The sequence below is a fragment of the Podarcis pityusensis genome (assembly GCF_964106645.2).
Source record: "Podarcis pityusensis genome assembly, chromosome: 9".
Taxonomy (NCBI): Eukaryota; Metazoa; Chordata; class Lepidosauria; order Squamata; family Lacertidae; genus Podarcis; species Podarcis pityusensis.
In genome coordinates this window covers 76442324-76456217 of record NC_138034.1, presented here as the reverse complement: position 1 = coordinate 76456217, position 13894 = coordinate 76442324, and the positions used below count along the sequence as shown (strand labels likewise).

General features: G+C 49.7%; 1 protein-coding gene across 8 annotated transcripts in view; it reads right to left on the bottom strand.

Moving 5' to 3' along the window:
- Nucleotides 1-629: 629 nt before the first annotated feature.
- The window catches only part of DYSF (dysferlin), a 191700-nt gene continuing 178435 nt past the window's right edge, over nucleotides 630-13894 (bottom strand). For all 8 annotated transcript variants that reach the window (XM_081020617.1, XM_081020619.1, XM_081020622.1 and 5 more), the window contains one exon: nucleotides 630-4235. In XM_081020617.1, coding sequence (XP_080876743.1) covers nucleotides 4197-4235 — 39 coding nt within the window. In that variant the 3' untranslated portion in view covers nucleotides 630-4196. The remainder of the gene's footprint in view (nucleotides 4236-13894) is intronic.

The window sequence follows — 13894 nt, the reverse complement described above, 5'->3', positions numbered from 1 at the left end:
ATTTAAAGATTTCCAGAGACTTTGAGATTAAAGATTTCATATTGTACTTGTTATGGTTTGAAGGAATTCTATAAAAGATTGTCCATTGCTTATGTACATGGTCATCATGTTGCCTAGACATTGCTGACCCCCTTACAACTTGAGCAGTGCCTCTGGGTACCAGATGCCAACCAGGGACAAAGCAGCCTGGAAAGGCCATCCCTGCCATGCCTTGCTTGGCAACTTGGCATCTGCCTCACTGTGCTTAAACCCAAGACTTGATGGACCCACCTTAGTCTAATCCAGAAGGACTGGATTTGGGTTTTATATTAATTTTTGCATGCAGAGGACCTGCCGTTCCACAGCAACTCTTGCAAAATGTGCGGGGAAAGGCCTCTCCTTGAACCCACCAGGAGAGCTGCTGGCAGTTGAGAGCAAAGAATCCTGATCCGTCCCACCTTCTTCACCCAGTGCAATGGAGATAAACAAGATGGCGACACACCTCCATTTGATTCCCTGCTAAGTGGCATCAGATGCAATGGCTCTCCACGTGTTTTGGGGGGGGGGATGGGAGAGCTATAAACACCCCACCCCCCACCCACACACCCCTGAGCTTCATGTTCTGGAAAATAAAACACCAGAGGCATGCGGGAGGTTTAATAGGATTTCATTGGTAACCGCAATGCAATTGCGATATTGCTTCCAAGGCAAATACAGGTGATACAGAAAACTCCCAGCCACCTCCCTTTCAAAGAGCCCTGAGCTCTGGAGCGGCTCTGAAGCAGTTTTATATGTGGCTTCTGGTTTGTCTCAGCTGCAGCAAAGATCAGGCCTGCAGAAGGTGCTCCATAATATTGCATAAAATAATAAAATAAAATGCAAAACGGATTGGGGCTGGTTCCCTCTGGATGGGACAGGAAGCCTAGCCTGCCTTTCAGGCCTCAGCACCCAGGCCAGGAAATGGAATAAACCCTTTGAGCAAGCAAGGGGTGGGTTGCAGGGGTCTGTTGAGGTTATGCTAAATCAGAGTCCAAACGCCTCTGCATGGGTTGTCCAAGAGGACTCATGTGGGCCACTGTCAGCAGAATCATTCCCCCAACTGCTGAATGGTTGCCCTTTGGTGGGACCATTGCTAGAGATGGGCAAATTTCTCTCAGCTTCTCATTTTTCCACTCTGAAGTTCAAAGTCGTCATGAACACCCGTCATCATTTTAGCGTAAATTTCTTCCAACAATCTCAATTTGGGGGGGGGGTGCAATTTTGCCTAACACACACATTCCTGCAAAGCAACCCCCCCCCCTTACACAGTGAATCTTTTCATATTACTTTCACAAACATACACATCTTTAGTCGCCTCGCCTGAGACTGGAGAACTGCATTGCAAAATTCAGAAAAGAGCGAATTTCGACGGATGATGGCATTTCAATTCCCTTCTTGTTTCAGAAAGTGAGAATTCAGTAGGTTCGCTTTTAAACATGAACCGGATTGGATTTCTGCCCCATCCCTGGCTGCCAACCAGTAAAATAAATTGTAAGCCAGTTAAATTGCTCAGTTGCTAAGAGGTGAAAGCACTGATTAAATCTACACATATTTGCATAAGAAGTAAAAACAATTGTTCTGGAGGGTGGGGAAGCAAACTTCCAGGCCCAGAGAAGGCACAGCATTCAGAAAACACTTGCATGAGGAAAAAACAATTGCAGCTTGTCTTGAAATTGGCAGTCCAGTTGACCAAAAGGTCTCCGTTAATTTACATGGTTATGGCTGTGATCCTAAGCACACTTTTCTCAGAGTAAGTCCTAAGGGATTCAGAGGGGTTTGCTTCTGAGCAGACAGGCAAAGGGTTGCTCGGCAAAGCAATGAAAATCTGCCATTCCAGTTTTTGCAGATTTGGTAATGGGGGAACAGCCACATTAGGCTGGCCAAAGTAGGTCGGTTGATGGGAGGTCCAGGCTTTGGACTGGAAAATGGGCAGAGGCAGATTGGAAGCGTGTCAGGAGTTGCCAGAAAAAATAAAAATAAAAAGAATTGTGTGTGTGAGAGTGTTCTCCTTTGCAGCCCAATAATAACTTAGTCCAGCCTGCCATCAGTCGACAGCTGTGGCAGGTCCAGCTGCCAGAGGGCAAATCTGAAAAAAGCATTTCTCACCAAGGTGAAACCTGGCAACATTTTCAATCTCTTCACATTTTGAAACTTGACAGCTTTGCATTGGGGGGGGGGGGGGGAAGCAACCTCTGTCTTCAGCCCCGTCGCAAGGTCTTTGCAAATGCTGTCCAAAATAAATCGCCCAGTACTGTACTTATTTTTGAAATGTTTGGAAGTCAGTCTAAACTTGCTGAATTTTAATGCTGATCACCTGCTTCTCAAGAGTGAGAAGTTCTCCTGCTCAAGTCCTGCAGAAGTGCATGGGGATGGTACAAGAACATGGAACGAAGCTGCAGCAGGAGAACATCCACCCGGATGGCCCTCCAAATTTCTTTCTGCTCCCTGAATTCTGTAACGGTCTGATTTATCTTATCAGAATTTGAACAATTTGATTGCCTGTGATAATTGTGGAATTAGTTAGACGCGGGATAGACAAATCTGTCTGCTTCGGTTTCTATGGTTTCCTCTTTTTTCTGATCTTAAATTCAGTTCCCCACATTTTGGCAACAATTTGCTATTTCTTAAAAAAATTCTCATGGGCATTTTAGTTCCTCCTAATGTACACATTTTTGTATGCAATTCTGACTAATATACACATTTTTGCAAAGCAATTTTCTCCAGCATAATGCATTTTTGCATGCCAGTTTCACCGCTGTCTGCATTTTTAATGCACACTTGCTTTCTAATATATGGCATTTTGTACACACTGTTTGGCCAGGGATCTGACCGGCAAAACTCAGAGAAGTGTAAATTTCAAAGATCAGGTGTGTTTCAATTTGCAGATCAGAAAGTGTGCATTGGATAGTTTCTCATTAAAATTAAAACAAAATTGAATCCCCGGTTATGAGCACAGGATTTTGGGTGCTGTCCATCAGTTCACAGGTGAAATAATACACACCCCAATTCTCATTACACATGGATCTTCTCCATCTGCTCTGCTCATTAATTCTTTCCAACCCTGCTCACCACAGATTTTTCAACAAATAGGGTATTTGTTCCAAAGAAAAATGTCATCGCCCTCCAATCTTTGGCCAACAGCGCAAAATATACTTTAGGTGTCACAGTGTGGAAAATGGTGGCCCTCTGTTTGAGTGCTTGCATTGACCCAGGCACGAGAGGTGGGTGCCCCAGAGATTTCAGCCCTAGAGATCCTGGAGAGTGGAGAAGGGGGCTGAGACTTGAAGAAGCTCACATGAATATTTGCATAAGGCACCCTGGAAATCGACCCAATCAAAGCAGAGTTTTTTCCAGGGGGAGGGATTGTGAAACAGGACCCACTCCTGGTAAGCAAGAACGCTGGGGAGTATCTGGATTATGAGGTGTGGAGGATTCCGGGGTCCGGATCCTAAAAACCCACCATGCTTTTCCTGTTTCCAAGAGGCTTTGAGCACCTTGCCGATGCCGGAAGAGGAAGTCTCATGCGAGGATCCAGCTCTCCTCCTGGAACAGCTACCATTGGTCAAAAAGTGACCATCTTCTTGTTCCGGTGTCCAAGGGAAGTCTCAAGGAAGTTCTTTCAGCTTCTCTATACAGTCATACCTCGTGTTATGTCCGCTTCATATTACGTCCTGCAGCGACCCGGAAGTACCGGAACAGGTTACTTCTGGGTTTCGCCACTCATGCATGGCATGCGCAGATGCATAAAATGACACCATGCGCATGCACACAAGCGACGAATCGCGACCCGCACGTGTGCAGACGCGCCGCTGCGGGTTGTGTTCTTTTCATGTTGCGAACGGGCCTCCGGAATGGATCCCGTTTGCAACCAGAGGTACCACTGTACAGAAAACAAGCCTGCAGAGGGTTGGGGAAAGGCCAGCTTTGGTATACCAGTTCAGTCACCTGAGCAGCAGTCGCAGGGTTGGAAAAGTGGGGAGGGAAGGGTTGTGTGTGTGTGTGTCTGTGTGTGTGTCTGAAAGAGTGCAGTTTCGGCCAGGAGGCGCCGCCAATTCCTTTCCCCCTTTACACGGTGTGGCAGAGGTCGGGCCGTGACTTTGGAAAGGCGCCATCGTCCGGGGATCTCAGCGGGTCCTCCAGCTCCTTCCCAGCAGCTCTTTCTCCTCCCTGGCCCACGTTCAGCTGAAGGGCTTCACCAGCTTCATGGCAGCATAGTTCTGCAGGCAGACAAAGGCAACCAGGTGAGAAAAGGTCACTCTGGGCAATTATTTTATTTTATTTTAATTATTTTTACTTTTCAGATATATGCATTTCGCTGATTTTACAATCATTTTGACATTTTAAAACTTGACTTCCTTCCCCCTCTTTCTGTGGTTCGTTAAATTCATCCCGAGAGACGAGGGTAGGGTGAGCAAGGATTACTCACCTCCGTCACTGGTGTTGTGCAATGCCAGGTCTATAGGCAACAAAACCGCCACCCTGCGAGATTTCATCATCTCGCAGGGGGTCGACCTGGCTTGTGTGACGGAGACCTGGGTGCGCGAAGGGGATACTGTTACCTTACGAGAGATGGCGCCCCCGGGTTTTTCCGTCCTCCACCAGTCACGGACTGTGGGCCGGGGGGGAGGGGTGGCATTATTAATCCGGGAAGATTGTTCTTTCAGGGCTCTACCACCGCCATCGATACCCGGCATTGAATGTGTTGGCCTAGTGTGGGGCTCCAAGGTGAGCTTGGCTGTCTGGCTGGTGTACCGGCCACCTAGCGCACCAGCAGCCACCCTGTCAGGCCTGCTGGAGGCGGTGGCCGGCTGGGCCTTGGAGTTCCCTAACCTATTGGTATTGGGGGACTTCAACATCCATGCCGATGCCACTCCCTCCTCACAGGCTCTGGACCTGGTGTCTTCCATGGCGACACTAGGGCTCTCCCAGTTTGTTTCGGGCCCCACACATCAAGCAGGCCACACGCTGGATTTGATCTTTGGTGTCGGTATAGATGTGATCATGTTTCCTTCGATCAAGGTGCCATGGTCTGATCACTATGCTCTGAAAGCCAGGATTGATGTTCCACCCCCACCCTGCTTAGGTGGCGAGCTGATTTGGGCTCGCCCGCGGAGGCTGATGGACCCTGATAGGTTCCATCAAGCCTTGCGGGACCTTTCTCCCCCTGGCGACTCATTGACTGAGCTTGTTGAGGGCTGGAATACCCAGCTCCTGGCAGCCATCAATGAGATCGCACCTAAGCGCCCTCTGCGACCCCGTAGAAACCGGGCTCCCTGGTTTACTGAGGAGCTCCGGAAAATGAAGCGGGACCTCAGACGGCTAGAGCGAGTATGGCAGGGTGCCCGTGACGGAGCCTCAATAACATCTTATAGAGTTTTTATGAAAACCTACGAGATGGCAGTGAAGGCCGCTAAGAAGTCCTACTTCTCGGCCTCCATTGCATCCGCTAGCTCTCGCCCGGCACAATTATTTAGTGTAATTCAGTCTTTAACGTCCCTCGAAGGACAGCCAAATTTAAATAATAATTTGACACACAGCTGTGAGGCATTTGCGAGCTTTTTTGCGGAGAAGGTCCTGTCGCTCCGCCATGACCTCCCTGCCAATTTGGATACAATAAAGGAACTGGAGGCCCCTCGACTGTCCTCGGGTCCAGTTTTGGACCACTTTGACCGGATATCCCCAGCCGATGTGGACAGACTCCTCCGAGCTGGAAAGCCCACCATCTGTCCTCTCGACCCGTGCCCGTCTTGGCTGATTAGAGCGTGTCCAGACGAGGTGCGGGCCCCCCTGGGGGATATCATCAATCTGTCCCTTGGCACCGGGACATTCCCAGGGGAACTGAAGGAGGCAGTGGTGCGTCCGCTCTTAAAGAAAACATCATTAGATCCCTTAGATCTATCCAATTACCGCCCAGTTTCGAATCTTCCATTCCTGGGTAAGGTGATTGAGAGAGCGGTTGCTGAACAGCTTGGTAGGTTTCTGGATGAAACATCGGCTCTGGATCCATTCCAGTCCGGCTTCCGCGCTGGTCATGGGACCGAGACGGCTCTGGTCGCCCTAACAGATGATCTCCGTAGGCAGCTGGATCGAGGCGGGTTGGGACTGCTGATTCTTCTAGACCTGTCAGCAGCCTTCGACATGGTCGATCACGAACTCCTGGACCACCGCCTTGCCGACGTGGGGATCCAGGGCACAGTCCTTCAATGGCTGCGCTCGTTTCTCTCTGGTCGGGGACAGAGGGTGGCGCTTGGGGGGGAACTGTCATCCCGCCACTCCTTGGTGTGTGGAGTGCCCCAGGGTGCGATACTCTCCCCGATGCTTTTTAACGTCTTTATGCGCCCCCTCGCCCAGCTTGTCCGGAGTTTTGGGCTGGGCTGCCATCAGTATGCTGATGACACCCAACTCTATCTGTTGATGGATGGCCATCCTGACTCGGCCCCAGACACACTGATCAGATGCTTGGAAGCTGTGGCTGGATGGTTACGTGGGAGCCGGTTGAAGTTAAATCCTTCGAAGACAGAGGTCCTCTGGCTGGGACGGGACGATATGGGATTGAGGGGGCAACTCCCATCTCTTGCGGGGGTGCAATTAGTGCCAGCACCGTCCGTTAAGAGTTTGGGTGTAATCTTCGATACCTCCCTCTCCATGGAGGCGCAGATTGCAGCTATAACAAAGGCGGCATTTTTTCATCTCCGCCAAGCTAAGCAGTTGGCTCCTTACCTCTCTCGCCCTGACCTAGCCACTGTGATCCACGCGACGGTCACCTCCAGACTGGAGTATTGTAACTCGCTCTACGATGGGCTGCCCCTGAGACTGACCCAGAAACTCCAGCGGGTGCAGAATGCCGCAGCGAGACTCCTTACGGGGTCTTCGCTGCGGGATCACATTCATCCGGTGCTATACCAGCTGCACTGGCTCCCGGTGGAGTACAGGATCAGGTTTAAGGTGCTGGTTTTAACCTTCAAAGCCCTATACGGCCTAGGACCCTCGTATCTACGGGACCGCCTCTCCTGGTATGCCCCACAGAGGAACTTACGGTCTTCAAATAAAAACATCTTGAAGGTCCCAGGCCTCAGAGAGGTTAGGCTGGCCTCAACTAGAGCCAGGGCTTTTTCGGCTGCGGCTCCATCCTGATGGAACGCTCTGTCACAAGAGACAAGGGCCCTCCAGGACTTGACATCTTTCCGCAGGGCCTGCAAGACAGAGCTGTTCCACCAGGCCTTTGGTCAGGGCGCAGCCTGACTCCCTCCTTTGGCAATCTTTACAATACTTTAGTTTATGGTTGCCATCAATTTTGATTTTAATTAATTCTTTGATGTTTTTATAATGTTGCACTATTTTAGTGTTGTTAGCCGCCCTGAGCCCGGCTTCGGCTGGGGAGGGCGGGATATAAATAAAATTTATTATTATTATTATTATTATTATTATTATTATTATTATTATTAATATCTTCTGCATATCCAAATTAACTGTTTAGGGAAGTTTTTAATGGTTGGTGTTTTAATGTATTTTTAATCTTTTGTTGGAAGCCGCCCAGAGTGGCTGGGGAGACCCAGCAAGATGGGCAGGGTATAAAGAATAAATTTTTATAGTGTTATCATTATTATTATTATTATTTAACATACACATATATTTATCTTCTTTAAATATATACTCTCCTTCCTCAAAAGCGGCTCTTTCCCCTCCCCAAAACAAGAGCAAATTTGCAGAAAACAACAAGTGTTCCTGAAGAAAAAACCCATGTGGAAATACCTAACAGCACAGATTTCTTTTTATATATATAAAAAATTAACATTACTGGCCTGGCAGAGAATACTTCTGATATATTCATTTCCAGGAACAGTTTTGCTTCATCTCTTCCATATGTTAGAAGAAGAAGAAAACACCCCTGGTCCATAAACAGATTCTGAGCGCCAGTTAAAATCTTCCAAACGGCCGATAACTTTTCCCAGCAGACGAGAGCAGCTGCCTCTTTTGCTCTCCTAATAATGTCTGCCACCGAGAGAGGCCTTTGCCAGAGGATGGACTGGGCAGGAGAGTCCAGCAGCGTCCAGGTCCAGGCAAGACCAGCAAGGACCATGTTTTCTTATTTGTTTCTAATAAATTTGGAAAATTAATAATAAAAAAAAATTGGGGGGGGGGGGAGACCAGCAAGGACAGGGGAGAAAGAAACAGATCATAACCTAGAAAGAGGGAGCGTTTGGCTTTCCGATGAACTCTTAGGGACTTCTGGTTCTCTTTTGTGCTGATTTTTATTTTATTTTTTTATGTCTACGGCTTAGAAATGGGGGAAAAAAATTAAGCTGGCAGTTCCCAAAGCGCAGGGCTGCCATACGTCCGGAATTTCCCGGATGTAGCCGGGATTCATCTGCCGGAAATAACGTCTGGGCGGAATTTCTGAAAATCAGCAAAAATGTTCAGGAAGACCCAGGCATAGGGCAACCCATGTCAGAAGTGTGTTGTTTTTTTAAGCTTTGGCCCCAAAATAAATAAATGTGGCAACCCTACCAAAGCAGGCAGGACCCCCCTTGGGGGGAGGGGAGGGGGGAATCACCAGGGGGCGGGGTGCCAAGAGGCATAAATGACCACCCGACTTTGAAAAACTGCTATCACTGGGTCAAGTTCATCCGTTCTGCTGAATCAATCCAACTTGAATAGTTTTAATTCGGTTTTGAATAAACATGCAATGAATGGTGACAGTTTCGAATTTTCTCGAGTCGCCGTCTTCCTTAGCGGGTTGTGCAAACCGCCGTTAGGAATCATGCTTTTGATAGGGTAGGAGAATGAGTTTATGGACCCAGGGGGTGAGTTGAGGGAGGGCCTTCTCGGTAGTGGTGCCCTCCTTGTGGAACGACCTCCCTTCAGATGTCAAGGAGATGAAGAACGAACCAACTTTTAGAAGGTATCTGAAGGCAGCTCTGTGTCGGGAGGTTTTTAATAGCTGATGTTTTTGTTAGGATATTTCCATTCCACCTTAAAAGGGAGCAGGCTTTGTGAGTCAGAGTCTGCGTATTTCCTGTTCACAGGATGTTTATGTTTTCTCTCTGTGTCGCAGACACTAAAGCAGTCAGTCATGTTTTTCTGTGTTCTGATCAACGCTGAATAAACTTGTAAATAATGCTCTCCTGAGCGCAACTTTTGGCTGTGCATTATCTGCTGATACAGTGTGCATGAGCTCTGGAACGTGGCAAGATATCTTCTAGAAACTCATGTCGCTAATTGTTGATACTGCGTGACTACCGGAGGTCGATGGATCGTCCGGCAGCCGGCTTGGGGGCCATGATGGACTTTATCTCCCTGGCAGTATCCCAACAGTTTTTATATATGTGGGAATCCACCCAGATTTAATAGTACTTATTAATAATAAGGGACGCGGGTGGCGCTGTGGGTTAAACCACAGAGCCTAGGACTTGCCGATCAGAAGGTCAGCAGTTTGAATCCCTGCGAAGGGGTGAGCTCCCGTTGCTTGGTCCCTGCTCCTGCCAACCTAGCAGTTTGAAAGCACGTCAAAGTGCAAGTAGATAAATAGGCACAGCTCCGGCTGGAAGGTAAACGGCGTTTCCGTGCGCTGCTCTGGTTCGCCAGAAGCGGCTTAGTCATGCTGGCCACATGACCCGGAAGCTGTACACTGGCTCCCTCGGCCAGTAAAGCGAGATCAGCACCGCAACCCCAGAGTCGGTCACAACTGGACCTAATGGTCACTCCGATTTGAACCGCAACCTTCTGATTGGCAAGCCCAAAAGGCTCAGTGGTTTAAACCACACTGCCACCCATGCCCCAACGCCTCTGAATGCAACCAAGGGCACAGTGGCTTGGGAAAAGTCTGCAAACTGCTGAAGAAAGCCGTAGAGAAAGGTCTTCAATAAATAAGACCCCGGCGCACGTGCTCAGATCTCCACCCCGACCCCAAACTCTGGCCACCTCTGGACTATTCTCCCCTCTGTGGCCGGCCGTCTTTCCAGCACGGAGCCCGTCACATAAATATTCCGAACGCTTCCCTTATTAAATTTGTAGCAAAGCCAAGCTGACATCCATGTTTATGCTGCTTGGAAAGAGGTGGAAAGCAGCTCAGATTCACACATACACACGGCTCGGCAAAGGCAGGCAGTTCCCTTCCAAACCCGCTGGATTTAATTGGGACGGGCTGATAGCCACCGCTTGGCCTGTTCTGTTGCCCCCACCCTAAAAAAGCAAAGTTGGAAGGAGAGCGAGAGGAACCAGAGCCAACCGGGAAGGGGTGGGGCAGGGAAGTGTGACCCCAGGCAGTGTAATAAATTGCCGTTCGCACCAACTTATGAGGCTCTCTTCCCATTGGGGGGGTGGGGGCGGGGGGGGGAGGAACGCCCCATAAAGCAGCGAGTCCAAAGCGAGGCACATCATCACGCACCATTAGCAAGCTCCCTTGGTGGAACACGAGAACCTCCTAATTAATTTCCCACTGTTTGTCTTTCAGGAGGCTTCCTCCAAAATATCGAGGCTGTTATTGTTAGGGCTTGTCTGTGAGGCCATGATGGGGAGGGGGCCTTCCCATCTGGGTGGAAAAGGCCAGTGTGGTGTAGTGGTTAAGAGCAGTGGACTTGTAATCTGGTGAACCGGGTTCGCTTCCCCGCTCCTCCACATGCAGCTGCTGGGTGACCTTGGGCCAGTCACACTTCTCTGAAGTCTCTCTGCCCCACTCACCTCACAGAGTGTTTGTTGTGGGGGAGGAAGAGAAAGGAGAATGTTAGCCGCTTGGAGACTCCTTAGGGTAGTGATAAAGCGGGATATCAAATCCAAACTCTTCTTCTTCTTCTTCAAACTTGGAGGGATGGTGGAAGCCAAAAAGGCTTCATCGCCCAAGACGGGGAGAAAGAGGTCCTGGGGTGTGGAAGAGGAGACACCCCTTGTGGGTGCTGCCCATGTTCGCTCCATGTGGGAATCATGCGCAGCATCTCACTCTCCAGCTTGGGTTTGGGTTTGTTTCTGTGGCTGAGCCTGACAGAAGCTGGGAGTGCAAGAACACCCAGAGAGTCGTAAGTTAGTGGCCTTTAGCCTCCTTGCTCCACACCAAGAGGGGATGGTTCTCCAGTGTTTAGAATCACAGATGCATAGAGTTGGAAGGGGCCGTGAAGGTCATTTGGTCTAACCCCATGATGCAGAAATGGGGGGCTCAAACCAATGACTCTGAGATTAGGTGTCTCCTGCCCTAAAGACACTTCTGCCCTGCAGAGGAGGTGGGATTGCGGCCCCAGCCCCCGTGTGATTGGGGGAATCCCCAGCCACATCACCCCCTGGACAGCCAATCGGCTGGCTCTGGGGGTGTGGCCTGCCCTATTTAAGGCTGGTGCGGCAGGGGATCTCCCTCTTTTGCTGCCTACCAGCAGTTCCTGCTTTTCCCACCCTCCCGCCCTTTAAGGTTTCCGTTCCCTGACCTTGCTATGGACCTTGGTTGGTCGCCGTTGAGGGGCCTGGTAGGGATTTTTCCACTTGGCAAATTGGCACCAGCCACTTGGTTTTTGCCTACCTCATAGCAAATCGTCACAACTTTCTGGGTATTGGCGGTTAGGCATTGGTATTGCTCTGTAGATGGAAGAGGGGAGGAAGCGCCATCACCTGCCCCACATATTGAAGGGTAGTCCGATAAAGGATTCCAGGGGGCGTGGCCCTGTCCGAAGCCTGGGGAGGTGAGGGCCTAAGGCACACCCCCTATCGGTGACCCTGGGGGGAGTTCCTAGTTGATGTGCATCAGCAGGTTTCCCCCTACTGGTGGTTAACCCTTCCCAGACTTCAAGCAGACGGGCTGGAGTTGGATATAGTGGGTTAGGACCAATGCCTAAGCCAATACCGCTCATCACCTGTAACCAATAAAGCTGTGGCCTTATTTAGCCCATTAACCTTAATGATTGTGTCATGTGCCTTTATTTCCACTGAGACCAGGGTCTTCCCCAGCCCAGGATGGTGTTGCCATCAAGGAAGGAACCTGGGCCCTTTTGCATGAACAGCGCATGCTCTGCCACTGAGCACTGGCCCTCTTCCTCCTGGGACTTGTGCGCAGTCCTAGCAGAGCATCAGAAGAGGGGTTCTCAAGGCCCATGTCGGCCACTGGGCAGGGCTGGTGGGCTACCCTGGGCAAGTCTGCCTTGTGGGAAAGAGGTGTCCGTGGAAGAACATTATAGCCTCCCACCCACCTGTTCCAGCAAGGCAGCGAACTGAGTCATAGGATCGCAGAATTGTAGAGTTGAAAGGGACCCTGAGGATCATATAGTCCAACTCCTGGCCGTGCAAGAATCTCAGCTATCTGAAGGAGCATCTCCATGTCCCCTTCATTCAGCCCGGACACCAGGGTCCCTCTCCTGAGGGCCTTCTGGCAGTTCCCTTCCTGCGAGAAGTGAGAAGTGAGGGAACCAGGCAGAGGGCCTTCTCGGTGGTGGCACCTGCCCTGTGGAACGCCCTCCCACCAGATGTCAAGGAAATAAACAACTATCTGACTTTTAGAAGACATCTGAAGGCAGCCCTGTTTAGAGAAGCTTTTAATGTTTACTGTTTTATCATGTTATTAATATTCTGTTGGGAACCACCCAGAGTGGCTGGGGAAACCCAGCTGGATGGGCGGGGTATAAATATTATTGTTGTTGTTGTTGTTGTTGTTGTTGTTGTTGTTGTTATTGAAGCCCTGATAGGTTGGCCATCCAACCTCCCTTGAAAAACCTCCAAGGAAGGAGAGTCCACCTTATTCCAAGGGAGTCCGTTCCACTGCTGAACAGCTCTCACCACCAGAAAGTTCTTCCTGATGTTGAGTCGGAATCTCCTTCCTTAGAATTTGAATCCATCGGTTCGGGTCCAGCCCTGCGGAGCCACAGGAAGCAAGCTTGCTCCATCTTCCATGTATGAGTTGAACAGCATTTTTAAAAGCCGGCCGTTGTGCAATTTTCCATCTGCATCCACTCTGATATGAAGCAAGAAATCACTTCTCGGGGCCTTGCCAGGCCTCTTCGTGTTTGGGGGCATCCCTGATACTCGGAGCGTCACCAATTCCTCCCCCCTGCCCTTCCCCAATACTAGCACTATTGCCAAAGAGTAATGGGTAACAGAGCAGGGAAAGAGAACCCAGATCCAAGACGAGACGTTCAAGTCAGCAACCTCAATAAATGGGGAGAGGGAAGGGGGGGCGGGGGGCAGGGGAACGATTCTAAATAAATGAAAGCAGAAAAATTCCATGACATGCCTCAGTTGCTTTTCAGAAATACGAGTCGGGCTGCCCCCTCATTTTCACATATCCAACTCGATTTCTGTTCTGCTTCATCCCAGAGACTTAAGGGCTTCTTCCACCATCCAAATTGCCATGAAATGCAACCTCAGGCAGCAGACATTGACACCAAAGTAAGGCTGAAGTCCAGAGCCATTTTACCTGGAGTGAGCCCTGGTGAATTCAATAGGGTCTCCTTCTGAGTAGACACGGTTCGGCTTGTGCCGTAAGTCTCAGAGGGCATTGACTTATACCGAGTCCATGTTTCTCAGTGCTGCCTGCACAGACTGGCAGCCACCATGCCAGGATTTCAGGCAAGCATCGCTCACAGCCCTAACGAGAGAAGGTCATCGGAGATGGAACCGGAGACCTTCTTCTTGCAAGGCAGATGCTCTGCCAATCAGCTATGGCCCTTACACCCAAGCGAACATGCTGAGGATCTGGTTCCATATTCTAAAAAGATCTGGGGAGCGTAGGGTTGCCATATTTCAAAAAGTGAAAACCCAGACACAAACGTTGTTGAGGTTTCTTGTCTAAAGAGAAGTTTTTCACCTATTTTTTTTATGAAAAACACCCAAAAAATCAACACTTCTGATATGGGCTGCCATTGTTGTTGTTGTTGAGTCGTTTAGTCGTGTCCGACTCTTCGTG